Below are 15,632 nucleotides of genomic sequence, written 5' to 3' on the forward strand. Positions count from 1 at the left end.
GATGTCTACATCTCTGTGTCTCTCTGCTGCACCCGTGGGTGTTCCTGGGTGGGCCTGGAAGTTGTGCAGTCACCTGGGTGTGACGGTGTTGCTTGGCCTGGGAGAGCCAGATGCCTGGGGAGAAAGACAGGCCCACCACTGAGGCCTGTTCCCACAGGGCCACCCACTGGCAGTGGAGGGGAAAATGAAGGCCAGCCCTGGGCTAGGGCTGCTGCCACCAACCTGGAATCCAGTTGGGTAAGATGGAGACTGGCTGGGAACCCCAGGTGGACACTGTGGTGGCAGAATAACAGTGGGAAAGTGGAACAGACATGAGGAAAGGTGTGAGCAGGCCCAGGTGGGCAGATGCCCATGTCAAGCTCATAGTCAAGCCCTCCCTATTCCCCAGACCTCCCCCGTGGTCCCTCTGGGAACCTGGAATCATTTCTTCCTTAGAGATTTGTCCCATCAGGGTTTTAGTAACAACAATAAACATAACAGCAGGAAACACTATTGAGCTCTCACTACACGTGAGGCACCATGCTGAAGGCTCTACCTGGATCACCTCATGTAATCATCAAGCCTATGAGGGAGGCGCTGATAGTGTCTGGACTTTACAGATGAGAAGACTGAGGCTTGATGACTTTCTCAAGGTCAGCTTGCTGTGAAAATAGTAATCCTCTGTTATGGCAGCTCATAACTAACACACTTATTTTCTCACAGTTCTGGAGGCTGGAAGTCTGAGGTTGAGGTGCCAGCAGGATTGTGTGTGGTGAGGCCTCTCTCCCTGTCTTGTGGATGGCAACCTTCTTGCTGGTGTACTTGTGCAGAGGGAGCTCTCCCCTGCCTCTTTCCCTTCTCTTCTAAGGACTCTAGTCCTATTGGATTAGAGCCCCAGCTCATAACCTCACTGAATCTTTACTGTCTCCTGATAAGCCCTATCTCCAAATAGAGTCACACTGGAGGCTAATGATTCAACATATGAATGTGTGGGGACTCGATTCAATCCTAATATCTCCTAACATTGTATGAATCTTTATTATTTACAAATATATTTTATGTCTATCCTATCTTTAGTTTCCACTGAAAACTAAAGCATAGCAGCTTTTTGCCAAACTAGTCACTGCTTAGACTCCAGCTAGGCCTCTGGATTCCTGAACCAGCACTTGCAAAGTGCCTCCGTGTTGGGGGAAGGCAGAGGGGCATAAAGCAGTCTATAGGAACTGGTATACACTGCCTGTCATTTACCAAGGCCCCAAGAAATGGATCCTGTGCCCTGGTGTGGTGACTGCCCTTTGGAGCTTGGCCGCAATGCTTGGTTGCCCCTTTTTCTAGAATGCTACCATTTTCCCCGTGCTTTCTCCATGACTGAGGCCACTTGTTGGTTGCTATTTGTCATCATTCTTTGCCAGTTTATTTTTCATGCACTAGAGTTAAGAAGAAAATAGTGTCTTGTACCCATAACTCTAAGAATCATAAACCAGACAGGCCCACCTCAAAATTTATAGAGTCCAGGGCAAAAGTACAAGTGAGGGTCCACAAACCATGTATCTAAATATTTAATGATTATTGTAAGCCACAAATAAAATTATAAATCTCCTAACTGATTGAATGTGTTACAGGTAGTTAGGCATGGGGGGGTAGGAGAGGGCTCCCCGCCAACCTACTGGAAATGTTGGGTGATGGTTCAGCAATTATTGAATTGCCTCTCTATGAATGATAATTCCACAGCACCACGGAGAGGCCAGTTCCTGATGGTCCACACCTGTTAACATCAAAATGTTAATTGAATGCAGGCCCCAGGAAGAAGCAACTTCCTAGGCATGCATATTAAGAGGCAAAAAAATGGTGAAATATGACCTTCCGTGGTCACACTCCACTGGAAAAAGGAAGAAAGCCTCAGATAGACATGGAGATAACTCCCTAAGCACATCAGGTGTGCTCAATTCTAAAGGGTAAGGAAAGCACTGGGCATGTGGAAAACCCACCCTCAGGGAAAGAGGCAAGCTTGTAAAAGTCTTAGGATCATGGTTAAACAGGATCTCTTTAACCTTCACATGCTCTTCGTTCTCTTCCAAGCGCATCTTCCTTTCCGTTCCTGTTCTAAGACTTTTTAAATAAACTTCCATTCCTGCTCTGGAACTTGCCCTGGTCTCTTTTTCTGCTTCATGCCCTTCAGTCGAATTCTTTCTTTCAAGGAGGCAGGGACTGAAGTTGCTGTGAACCGGTACAAATTTGCTGCCAGTAACTCAGGGTAACTGAGATCTCTTCCATGGGTAACAAATGGACCCCTCCTCTTGGCCAAGAACCTGAAATTAACCTGAAAAAGTAGTTCAGGTCCTTCGGACTGACAGAGCAGACTCTTTGTAGCAATAAGATACAAACATGACAGATGGCAGGCCCTAAAATAAATCAAGGTATTTTGCCCCCAAATGTATTTCTTTGACGTATTTTGAAGTGGCCCTGCAAAGCTGTCTCTTGTGGAGAAAATCTACATTCTGCAAAGAATCTCCTTCCCTTTCCAGGTCTTTTTCCTGATTCAGGAGAGAATTACTGAGAGTCTGACACCTTTTTAAGTCTGATAAGAAACATTTACAATCTATTCCCTCTGAAGCCTGCACGACCGGGAGGCTTTATCTGCATAATAAAAACCTTGGTCTCCACAAGCCCTGTCTTAACCCAGACACACCCTTCTGTTGATTCCAGGTCTTCAGATAAATTCTTCAACCAATTGCCAATCAGGATATCTTTGAATTCACCTGTGACCTGAAAGCCTCTCCCTCCATCCCACCCTTCCTGCCCGCTTCAAGTGGTCCCTTCTTTCTGGACACCACCAATGTAAATTGTACACGTGTTGTCTTTTGTTTCCCTACAATGTATGAAACCAAGCTGTGGCCAGACCACCTTAGGCGCACGTTCTCAGGACCTCCTGTGTCATGAGCATGTCTTTAACCTTGGCAAAATAAGCTTCTACCTGATTGAGACCTGTCTTAGATGCTTTTTGGTCTACATAATAAATAAAACCAAACAACTGTAAAATAGTCTATATTCTGGCCTTGACAAATGTACCTTCATAGAGATCTGTGAGGCCAAGTTCAAATGTAGAATTCTTGGACTCCTTGAAGTTCGATGTGGCACTGTGAGAAGAGACAGCAGTGCCTCAACCTGCTTATGTGGGTGTGTGCTGATCTGGGCACACATCCTAGAAGGGGGATCGAAGCCACTGGAGCTCTCAGGTCCTAGGCAGCTGGAGCGCCATGCAGAGGCTTCCAGTGGACATGGCCCCTCACTCCATGACAAGCAGGGAAGAAGGCCTGGCTGGAAGAGGGCATCTTTGTACCCCTTACTGATTTAGAGGGTTTGACGTTGGCCTAATTTTATCCCTCAAAATTGGCCCTTACAATCTTACATCCCCACCTCTTCCACAATAGCCATTGGGCCTAGAGGGAGGGAACTTGTGTAGTTTTAGCACCAGAACATTCCCAGTAAAACAGGTCTGGGCCCAGTGGGATGCCAAATGATCTTCAGAATACCATGATTTTGGTTTCCTTGGCAGTAAAACAAAGAGAGAGAAATAACATTTTTAGTTTGACAATTATAAGAGTGATTTGTGTGTCAGAATAGAAGAAAGGGGGCCGGGCGTGGTGGCTCACACCTGTAATCCAAGCACTTTGGAGACCAAGGCAGGTGGATCACCTGAGGTCAGGAGTTCAAGACCAGCCTGACCAACATGGTGAAACCCCGTCTTTAAAAAAAAAAAAAAAAAAAAAGAATAGAAGAAAGGAATCTGGTACTCTATAGAATTATTACAGCCAAGAAATAATTCATGATTTAATCTATACTTAAAAAAACAAAAGTTAGGGTCAAGATGTACTACCAAGTGTGATACTTTTCCTTTAAAAAAGTTTCATTAGTCCCTTTCTTTTCTACTAAAGAGAAATTATAGTAAGACTAATTTCTGTGTAAAGTAAGTTCTAAGCTTATTATGCTTGCCCTGATTATTTGCATAAAATTGATTAGCCATATAGGCTCCTTTTAAATTGGCTTTCCTGGAATTTTACCTAAAAATATACTATTTTAGTTAAAGTCTCGGTAAATTAACCAGTGTCTCTAATTGTTCTGTTTTAAAAGACTCTTACTGAACTTACACAAATAACTGTATTGTCATAAAATCACAATCCAGACTTTGGAGAACTCAGAAAGAAAGGTAAATTTGTTTAAAAAACATACTTCACCCAAATAATTCAAAAGAAAAATATTTTTTTGACCTTCTTTAAAGTAGCATCTTTTAAATAAGAAGTCTGGGCCGGGCGCGGTGGCTCACGCCTGTAATCCCAGCACTTTGGGAGGCCGAGGTGGGTGGATCACGAGGTCAAGAGATCGAGACCATCCTGGTCAACATGGTGAAACCCCGTCTCTACTAAAAATACAAAAAATTAGCTGGGCATGGTGGCGCCTGCCTGTAATCCCAGCTACTCAGGAGGCTGAGGCAGGAGAATTGCCTGAACCCAGGAGGCGGAGGTTGCAGTGAGCCCAGATCACGCCATTGCACTCCAGCCTGGGTAACAAGAGCGAAACTCCGTCTGCAAAGAAAAAAAAAAAAAAAAAAAAAAAAAGAAGTCTGGGCCGGGCACGTGGTGGCTCATGCCGGTAATCCCAGCACTTTGGGAGACCAAGGCAGTTGGATCACGAAGTCAAGAGATGGAGACCATCCTGGCCAACATGGTGAAACCCCATCTCGGCTAAAAATGCAAAAATTAGCTGGACGTGGTGGTGCACACTTGTAGTCTCAGCTACTCAGGAGGCTGAGGCCGGAGAATCCCTTGAACCCAGGAGATGGAGGTTGCAGCGAATGGAGATCACACCACTGCACTCCAGACTGGTGACAGAGCAAGATTCTCTCAACAAAAAAAAAAGTCTGCGGTGGAAATACCGTTCACAAGCCAAGCAGCTGAGAGCTGTCTGTCAGGCACTGTGGAGTCCAGCAACTCCTCCCAGAGTTAGAACTAGTCCTATGAAAGAGTTCCCTGCTTACCAGTATCTCCTCCCTATGTCCCCAGATAGTAAGATTCCATGTAAACCATTTTTATTTTATTATGGAACTCTTTTGGGCACCATTGTTTCCATTAACATACGGGTCGCTTCTGTTAACATTCCAGATTAAGGCAGTAAATGCCCTTCAACTGGAAATTCTCTAGTTTAGTCACTGTCATCGGGAAGTACTTCATCTTTTGCCATCAGCCCCAGTAAATGTTCCCCAAAGGCTATGAAGTGAAAGATTTGTCCTGACTAGTATTCCAGCTTCTACTCTATACCATATGGGTTCAGGCAATCTTACTAGTTGCCATTTAGAGTGTCCAATTTCTCAAAAGAGCATATTTACATGCCCTTAGATTTACAGACTAGAAAGGGGAAACATCCCCCAGTTAGATCCAGGACCCATTTTTATAAGACATTTAGAAAAAGGGGCTTGTTAAACATGGCTTGCATATGAAGCATATCAACTGCTTCATCTAGGGTGCTTGCTTTACCTGGTATTTTATAGAGCGTTGGACAGTCTCCTTCTCAGGGAAAACAGACCTTAGAGTGGCATTTATCTGGTCCACTGGATAATTGTTCTCTCAGGAATGACCTCTTGTACATTTGGATCATATATACTTACTAGTGATTGTTCAATAGTGAGCTGTGGGGTCTTGCATCAACCCAAACAAGCTCTTAATTTCTGCAGCATTTAAAATTAAGGATTTTGTCTTTAAAGAGGTTATTTTTACAATCCACTGTCGTAAAGATTTTTTTAAGAAGCTAATGATACAAATCTACAAAGTGGAACAATTTCTTTACATTATACCCTCTGGTTTTAAATAGTTTTGCCCTTCCCCCCACATCAACTATGTTTTTGGTAGCCACAGGTCTTAGTTAACTTTTGTTCCTCTGGCTTAATTGTTGCATTGAGTTTTGTCAGTATAATTTTTTCCTTTGTCCTAAAGCAACTCTTAAGCAGTTTTTTAATTAGAGAAGAAAAATATATTTTCCGTTTTTAGTAAAATCAACATGCTTGTGTTTTATAAACTTCACCAGAAACATATTTTATGCTCCTATTTTAACTTTTAGTAACTCAAATTTCTGGTGAAAAAAACTGAGGTTTTAACATGACTTTAAGATTTTAAATTACTAGAGTTTTGAGATTTAATTTAACAAATTAATTTTACCAAAGATTACCAAGATCATGTTGAATTAAAAGGCATCTGAGCTAGCGTCTACCAATCTGATAAGCACTTAACATTTTTAAAGTTACTGGGTTAGAGCTCTTTCATGTAGTTTGATAGTGAAATATCACTTCCACATGACACATATAAAGATAGAGATATAAGAGGCATGCAGAATTAAAAGGCAGGGCTAAAAGATCTAATTTTATTTGTCTGTTTTCAAAAAAATTTCTCTTCCTTACTTCAGATAAGTTTATTAATTACCTTATAATTATTAAGTTACAGGAACCAACAAAAGGTGAAGGAGACATCTATTATCCAAAGCCTTTTCAAAAGAAAAAGAGCTGAACCTCTGAAATATCAATCTGAAGAACGACAGACAGATTATAGAGTTTATAAATTTAAAACTTATTACATTGAACTAAGTCAATATTTTATTTATTTATTTATTTTTAAGATGGGGTTTCACCATGATGGCCAGGCTGGTCTTGAACTCCTGACCTCAGGTGATCCACCCACCTCGGCCTCCCAAAGTGCTAGGATTACAGGCGTGAGCCATGACGCCTGGCCATGAACTAAGTCAATATTTGTAATAATACATTGTTTTAGCCAATTACTTAGTTTTGTATTAGTGTAGTTTTTAAATATCAAAGATCCACCTCTAGAAATACTGTAAATTCTTCTTACTCATAGCCAACTGAATTATACAATTCCTTTTTAAAAAACAAATTCCTTTTTACTAACCTTATTACAACTTCTATAGACCATTCACAGCTAGACTTCCTGTTTTGTCCTAAATCTCTCTCTTTATTAAACAACTTAGTCATTTTATTTTATTTTGTGTTTTATAAACTTTTTATTTTATTAAAAAATCCACTACACAAGATGCTTTCTTATATAACATCACTTTCCTTTTTACATTTTTTACTAAAAATTACCTCTTTATATCTTTAACTTTCTCTACATCTCTTATTTCCTGGTTCCTTTTACCTTGTTTTATACATAACTAAGCTTTGAATTAGACAAAGATATTTACCCTTTAAAAAAGTTTTCCTATAATTTTTAAATTGGAAATTACCCAGATATTCAATATTTATTAATAACTTGAGATCCTAAATTATATGACACGTTTGTTTACAAAAACTTATTCCATTACCTTTACCTGATTAATGTATTTAATTGTTTACCTGGATTATTAACAAAAACTGTAATAGTCATTATTTAAGTTATTTCCCTGTTAACCATTTTTATAGCTATGAATTTCAGGTGTTTACTTCCGTCAAGAATTTATGATTAAATATAAGGGTATTTTTACCAATAACTCGCGATTTAGCTGTCTTCATTAAACCAACAATATCCCACGTCTTATTTATCAAAAATTATACAAGCAAAGATCATTCTGTTTTGGGATGGGTTTTATAGTTCTTTAACCCTTATGGCTAATTTTATAGTATTCTGAAAGAATAAACATGAAGCCATTTGATCAATAAATGCAAACAAAAACACTAACAATTCTTAGAACATTTCTAATATTTTACCAATAATTTAAAAGACAGCTTATTAAATATTTTACTTGTCACATGAACTTGAAAAGCATTTGACTAGTGTTTTTTTAATAAAGTATTTAAGTGCTTTTATTTTTATTTAAGCTAATTAGAGCTCTTTTACATATTTCAGTAGTGAAATATTGTGTACACAACACATAAATACATAGATTTATTAGGCATGGTGGTAGAAGTACATCTTATACATTTGTAAGATCTCTTTTTTCCTTACACTTTTAAATTCTGGATAACCTGTTTCATCACCTTAAGTAGTTATCAGCTAAATAGTTCTACATTTGCATATTAAAGGAAACAACTCTTAGGTGAAAAATCAGATAGCAAAATTTACATCTCAGAGTATCAAGAGACAGTCTGCTGTGCTAGAGGAAAATTAAAATGGATTTAATTTGCCAATTAAACATAAAATTATAGTAGGCTATTATAAAATCCTTTTAAATACACATACACTCTAGTGCACGCACGCGCACACGCACACACACACACACACACACAGAGATCCTATAGCTTTTACTTTAGAACTTTAGCCATGAGATAAATATAAATTCACCAGCTTGCAAAAAAAAAAAAAAAAAAAAAAAAGGTTAGATCCAAACAGTGGTTTTTATCTCAGTAGAAAAGTAAAAGCAGATTTAAAGCAGGCAGAAAAGAATATAGAGAAGAGAACTTAAGAACTCTATGGTGTACAGGCTCTTTTCCTTAATGTAAATGTGCACATGGATCATTATATTTCCATTTTACATAAACTCTGGCAAGTAGAGGCACCATAAAACCAACAGAATGCCTAAAACGGGGTGGTTCTCCTTGCTTCTCATTCTCAGATCATTTGTTTTCCACTTTTTTTTTTGTTGTTGTTCTTAAAAGAAGGAACTGAGCTGTGGCCTAGGGTTTCTGTATGGTGGATCAATGTGTGCCTCTTGTGGGCAAGACCCCACAATGTGTTACCACTGAATCATTTCCACCGTTTTACATGTGATAGTTTCTTCCTCCAGAGGTCTACTACCTCTGAGAAGGGTCAAAATGCTGGATGATCAGCCTTATGTGCATTTCCTGGACAAGCCATTTTTAAAATTAATTTTTGTTGGGGATTTCCCTGTAGGGCCGCTGCATGTTACAGGATGTCAACCCCCCTAGACACTCCCATTGAAGAAGGGAATTAAATAATAGCAATAATAGTAAAACAAAACCTTATAATTTGTAGTTGCTATATAATAAAGTAAATTTTGCTGGGTTGTGTGCTGTTAAATATAATACCTCTCCAGCTCTGTTGGAGGCAGAATATTAACTGCCTTCCTGTAAACCATTTAACCTTATCTATCTTCCCCACATTCTTAGCAAAGTTCCCAGGCATCTAGAAATTTCTGTTTTTTTTACTGACCAGCTGCAAGGTTACAAAGCAGATAATCTCAAAACTGCAGAATGTGTTTCTCAAGATGTTACTTTTTAAATGTAAAGTATATCACAAGACATGTCACAAGTTAATGAACTGTTCTTTGTTCTGGCTTCTGTAAATCTGGTTCCTGCTTCATCATCCATACCACCTAGGTGCAAAAGGCACCCCATTTTCTTTGTCCTTTGCTCAGAATTAGGAAGTGATTCTGCTGAGCTCATGATTACGTTGAATAAAATCCTACTGCAACCCCACTGGTCTCTCCAGATCTCTGATTTCCCACTACACCACAAGGCCCCCAGTCACCCAGAGGCGCCTTTTGGCTGGGAGGAGCAAATGTCTTTTAGGAGTTGAGAAAACTCAGTCTCTCATTTACTTATTAAAACAACCATTCAATTCCTCACACAAATGTGCAGGCAGGCTGAACCAAGATTAATTTTGGGAGAAAAAGCAATAGAGAAAACCCTTTAGAATGCATCTGTGAACTAGAATTAGAATTCTTAACACCTTCCTAGGAGAAAAACCAGCTCAGAATAACCAAGGACTGTCAACCAAAGGGAAGTCTGGGGCTCAGGAGGACTTACCAGTTCCATCAGGGCAGAAGCTCAAAGTCTGGGAGGCTTCAGTGAGCCCTCCTGGTATCCTAGCTCTGAATTCACACAACTCCTTAGGAGTCCTGAGTCTTCTCTAAGGCCCCATATTGGGTGGCAAATTATTGTCGATGAAAAGAGTCAAACTGTCTAAAATATGTGTAGAGATTTATTATGAGCCAAATATGTGTGAGCATGGCCAGTGACACAGCCTTCAGGAGGTCTTGAGTGTAAGATCTGTTCTCGCCGAGTTTAAAGAGAAGAAACTGAGGCCAGCACGACAAGATCTGATGCGAAGGAATTTATTCAGGCTCCCGGACGAGGTTCTGCAGTCCGACAGGAGGAGCCAGAGAAGTCGCGCGGACTCCTCTTAGAGGTGGGGTTTTATAGGGAGTGAAGGCGTTTGATTGGTTGTGCCCAAGGTGAGTGGGACAAAATGGCGGGGAGTGGGGCCTGGATGGGACAAAATGCTCTCAGGTAGGTCCTGGCGGGGCTTTTTTCCCAGGCTCCCAGGGGCGTGGGGGGGGGGGGAGGGGGATGTGTGTCCAAGCTCCCTGCGAGGGAGGGGGGTGTGTCCGAGCTCCCGGACAGGGAAAGGGGTGTGTCCGAGCTCCCCATGAGGGAAGGGCTTGTGTCCGAGCTCTCGGCAAGGGGGAGGGGAGCGTGCGAGCTCTCCATGAGGGAGAGGGGGTGTGTCTGAGCTCCCGGCAACGCAACAAGCCTTACATTGAGAACATGTACCCAAGGAGTGAGGTGCAACTTGATTTAATACATTAGAAGGAGGCATGAGACATCAAGTTAAGTTCATTTAAGAAATAAATTGGTTTGGGCCAGGTGTAGTGGCTCATGCCTGTAATTCCAGCACTTTGGAAGGCCAAGGCGGGCAGATCACTTGAGGTCAAGAATTTGAGACCACCCTGCCGATATGGTGAAACCACGGCTCTACTAAAAATATAAAAATTAGCCAGGATGGTGGTGGGTGCCTGTAATCCCCGCTACTTGGGAGGCTGAGGTACAAGAGTCGCTTAAACCCAGGAGGCGGAGGTTGCAGTGAGCTGAGATGGTGCCACTGCACTCCAGCCTGGGCAATAGAGCAAGACTCAGTATCAAAATAAATAAATAAATAAATAAATAAATTGGTTTGATCCCGAAAGGCCAGACAACTCAAAGAGGGGGAGGGTGGTTCCAGGCTATAGGTCAATTTAAACATTTTCTGGTTGACAATTGAGTTTGTCCGAAGACCTGGGATTAAAGAAAGGAATATCTGGGTTAAGATAAGAAGTTGTGGAGACCAATGTTTTATCATGCAGATGAAGCATCTGGGTAGGGTAGCAGGCTTCAGAGAAAAGAGGTTGCAAAATGTTTCTTATCAGACTTAAAGTCTGTGTTGATGTTAATGCAGGAGAGGGATAATGAGGCCTCTTTGGCCTTCACTTCCCCTTATGGCCTGAACCAGTCTTTCAGATTAAATTTTAAAAGCCCTGGCTGAGGAGGAAGTCCATTCGGATGATTGGGGGCTGGGGGAAGGGGCTTAGAATTTATTTTTTGGTTTACAATATAATGATCTGTTTTACCCAGTCTTGTGAACCATCATGCCTCCCTCAGGCCCAGCCCTCCAGAGATGGCCCAGCCCTCTTTGGATCCTGTTCCCAGCACGCAGACTGTCAAAAGGCATTTTCGAGTCCACCAGGGAAAATTGAAGAGGACTGGGAATTGCCAATTTCATTAGGTGTGATGGTAACACTATGGGAATGTTTAAAAAATAGGCCTTATTGATTAAACATACTCGAGTATTTAAAGGAGAATTTATGTCCTGGGATGCTTTAAAATTACTCTGGAATAAAAAGGAAAAGGAAAGGCGTGGGTGGGGTGAAGCACAGACTTTTTTTTTCTTATTAGGCAAAATGCAGGTCTCAAGGGAAGCTGGCTGTGGAGTGGGTTCCTGTTCTCTGGGCCTTTTTCCACCTTGACAACTCCATAATAAAACCTACAGCCGCACCGGCGCCTGTGCCGCAGCGCTCCCGCAGGGGCGGCCGGTGGGGCCCCAGCTGCTCGGACTCCGCGGCCGGGCCCCGGGGTCCTCCCACCTCCCTTTCCCGCGGGGGGTTTCTCCAGTCAAGCCCCGACCCTTGGGTGTAAACCCGCTCCCCGGCGACAGAAGCGGGACTGGCGCGGGTAGGCGCGGCGGGGAGGGCCCGAGCTCGCGAGCCTCCGCCCCACACTTCCATCCCCGCTATCCCCGGCTCCCAGCTCCCCGGGCCCCGGCGGGGCTCCGCGCTGCCCGGGCCGGGCGTCCGCGACAGTCCCCGAGCGCCAGGCCGCCCGAGGTCCCGCTGCCCGGCCGGGGCGGAGCCAAGGACGCCAGGCCTTCCCGCTTCCTGCCGGAGCCGCAGGCCCGCCCCGGCGTCCTCTGCCCGCCTCTTTCCCGCCGCTGCCTGGGAGGGGACCTGATAAGTGCGGCCCTGTGCCTGGCGTGGTTAGGGCGGAAGGTGCGGTCAGCCGGGGCCAAGGCGGGTCGGGGAGGCGCGCGAGAGAGGGCGCCCGGGCGGGGTGCGTGGGAGGTGGGTGAACCGGGCGCCGGGTCCTGGGTGGGAGGTGGGTGAGCCCGGGCAGGAGGGAGAGCCAGGTGGGGGCCGGGATTCGGGGGACTCGGGGAGGGGAGGGCGTGCGGGAGATGCGGTTAACTCGAGGGGTCGGAGGGGCAGCCTGGGGCGGGGTGGGGCCACGCCTGGGGGAGGCCGTTGGGGCTTGCCGGGGTGCGGGTCGGTTCTGCCTTCAGGTGTCTGAGGCCGCTCCCTACACCACCGCGGCGTGCACTCAGCGGCCGGGTCTCCTCCCTTCTAGCCTGCTGAGGGCACGGCTCCTGGGTGGATGTCACAAGCGTGACTCCTGCAGCTGCCCACAGCGCCCGTGCCCAGGGAGCCCTCGCTGCTGCCTCAGCCAGACGTCCTGCCAGTCTCTGCCACAGGCTCAGCCCACTGTGCTGGGTGGGCTCGGTGCAAACCTCTGGTGAGGAAAGCCTCCTGGGGTGCCCCGCCGGGAGTCTCTCTCAAAGTCCCACACTCTCTCCATGCAGGAGAGCCAGCTGGATAGGTCTCTTTAAAATCCCATTCTTTATGTTTTCCTTTTTCTTCCAGTTTTTTCCATATGACTTTAGTCATCAAATCCCACTTTTTTAGAAGCCTTTTATACCAGTGTTTTTCAAACTGTGGTCCCAGGACTAGCACTACTTCCTTCCCTGAGATGTGCTAGAAACGTGGGTTCCCCAGCCCTACCCCGACTTTCTGAACCCCAAACCTTGGGGGTGGGTCCCTGCACTTGTCTTTAGCAGGTTCTCCTGGTGGTTCTGACCACTGATCTGAACACTTAGGGCTTTGAGGAGGCTGAACTGGGGGTGAGGATGGGCCAGGTGCCCTGTGATGAAAATGCATGACTCCAATCTTCACAGCCTTACACAGTAGGTAATCTTACCCCATTTCACAGATTAGGCAACAGAGGTTCAGAAAGTTTAACTTTTCCAAAGTCACACACCTAGAAAGGGGAGGGGCTGGGATTCCGACCTTGGGTTCCAGCTCTAGAACATTCCCACTGAGGCGAAGTCTTCTGTGAAGGTGGGGAGGGGTGAAGCCCAGAGGCCCTGGCGGCCTCCCTGCCAGGCAGAGACCATTAGTTCCAGAATCTCGGCCCGCCAGGTGCGTGGTCAGCAGTGGCCCTGCCTGACTGCCTGCCTTTGGACAAGCTCTGGTCTGTGTGAGCGGCTGGCACCAGGCTCCAGAGCAGGATGCGTTCACACTGGGGTACTGACTGGGTGCCCAGAGCCCGGGGCCAAGGCCAGCCTCACAGGGTGACACAGGGATGCTTCTGAGTGACAGCGTCTGTTTCTTCCTCAGTCCAATGGGGGCGGACATCTCTTTACCCCTTGCTGGCAGCTGGGAGGGTGGACAGCCTCACAGACCCAAGTGTGGCTCTGACCTGTGGCCCCAGGTGGGCCATGACCTGCCCTGCCCAGCCCAGCCCCACCCCTCTCAAAGCAGGACAAAGGTCTCTGACCACTGCCCCATAGCAGGGTTTCTTGGCCTCCACACTACTGACATTTGGGGTGGGGCAGTTCTTTGCTGTGGGGGGCTGTCCTGTAGCATCCCCTGTCAGGACAACCAAAACCATGTGCAGACACTGCCCAGTGTCCTCTGTGGGGACCCTGGAGGCGACGCCTCCACCCCCATCCTGGCTCCTCCCTGGGACTCCAGAGTGAGAGGTTTCCTGGTCCACAGCCCATTTTCCCACAAGAGCTTCCTCCGGCCTGTGCTTGAGGACTTGTTTGTTCATCGGCTCGAGCTGTCAGTGACACAGTGACGTTGGAGCATGTTCTCCTTGCAAACACTCCAACGTTCAGGTGGAGCTGAGGGGCCTTTGTCCACGCCCACAGCTGTGAGGTCCCCCACCCTGCAAGGCACACAGAGCAAGTGGAAATGACGGTGGTGCTGATGGCAGCTGGGTCCTGCTCCTGGGTCACCCTGGCCAGGCCCTCCTCTGGCACCGTGTGCAGGCACAGTGAGGGTGGACCCAGGGCTGGGGCTCTCTAGGTCCAGCTGCATGCGTGTCCCCAGCATAGACCACACATCAGGTCAGCATCTGCTGCTCTGGTGTTTGTTGTCACCAAGCACAGTTGCTGTGTGCTCTTGGGTGAACCTCCTCAGGCACGCGTGTGAGTCACTCACCCGGACTGGGGCCGAGTGAGGATGTATGGCCTCTAGTGGTCACTGGCCAGTTGCCTCTGGCAGGGGAAAACCCTCAAGGCCCTTCTCCCTACCCCTGCTCTAGTGCCACCAGGTGGCAAGGTGAAGCACCTCATGCCAGGTTCATTCATTTATATTAAAAAAATTTTATTGACACATAATAGATGTACATATTTTTGAGGTACCTGTGATAATTTAACACATTCATATAACTTGTGAAGATCAAATCAGTGCAATGTAGACATCCATCATTTTAGAGATTGGTCATTTATTCTAGAAACATTTGAATTCTCTTCTAGCTATTTTGAAATATATAATAGATTATTGTAAACTATAGTCACCCTATTGATCCATCAAACACTTTCTTATTTCTTTCATCAAACTATATTTCTAGCCATTAGCCATCCTCTCTTCTTCCCTCTGTCCCCCCATAGGCTTTGGTAACCACCAGTGAACTCTTTTCTTTGTGGGAAGTTTTTTGATTACAAATTCAATCTCTTTAATTGTATATCTATTAATATTTTTTATTTCTTCTGGAGTCAATCTTATTTGTGTGTTCCAAGGAATTTGTACATTTCATCTAGGTTATCTAATTTTTTTCACTTTATTTTTTAACATTTATTTTAGGTTCAGGGGTACATATGCAGGTTTGTTATAAATTAGATGTCATGGGGGTTTGGTGTACAGATTATTTTGTCACCCAGGTAATAAACATAGTACCCAGTAAGTAGTTTTTGGGGGTTTTCTTGAGACAGGATCTTGCTCTGCCATCAAGACTGGAGTACAGTGGTGCAGTCTCGGCTCACTGCAACCTCTGCCTCTTGGGCTCAAGGGATCCTCCTGCCTCAACCTCCCAAGTAGCTGGGACTACAGGTGCACTCCATCATAGCTGGCTAATTTTTGTATTTTTTATAGAGACGGAGTTTCACATGTTGCCTAAGCTGGTCTCCAACTCCTGAGCTCAAGCAATCTGCTTACTCTGGCCTCCTAAAGTGCTGGGATTACACGCATGAGCCACTGCACCTGGCCAGATAGGTAGTTCTTTGATCCTCTTTCTCCTCTCACCCTCCATTCCCAAGTAGGCCCTGGAGTCTGTTGTTCCCTTCTTTATATGCATGTGTACTCAATGGTCAGCTCTCCCTTATAAGTGGAACATGCGGTATTTGGTT

At 45.0% G+C, this 15,632-nt stretch overlaps 1 protein-coding gene across 4 annotated transcripts in view; it reads left to right on the forward strand.

The window, feature by feature from the left end:
- Positions 1-12,174: 12,174 nt before the first annotated feature.
- SLC41A3 (solute carrier family 41 member 3) overlaps positions 12,175-15,632 on the forward strand; it is a 71,301-nt gene continuing 67,843 nt past the window's right edge. The window contains exon 1 of one of the 4 annotated variants that reach the window (XM_064362117.1): positions 12,175-12,216. Coding sequence is in view for 2 of the 4 variants with exons in the window: in XM_064362116.1 (XP_064218186.1) it covers positions 15,473-15,498 (26 nt within the window). In the remaining 2 variants the exon portion in view is untranslated. Of the gene's footprint in view, positions 12,217-12,731; positions 12,737-15,399; positions 15,499-15,632 lie in introns of those variants that run through there. The other 3 variants (XM_064362118.1, XM_064362116.1, XM_064362119.1) reach the window with 3 other exon arrangements.

The sequence above is a fragment of the Aotus nancymaae genome, unplaced genomic scaffold (assembly GCF_030222135.1).
Source record: "Aotus nancymaae isolate 86718 unplaced genomic scaffold, 86718_ANA_hifiasm-v0.15.2.pri h1tg000046l, whole genome shotgun sequence".
NCBI lineage: Eukaryota > Metazoa > Chordata > Mammalia > Primates > Aotidae > Aotus > Aotus nancymaae.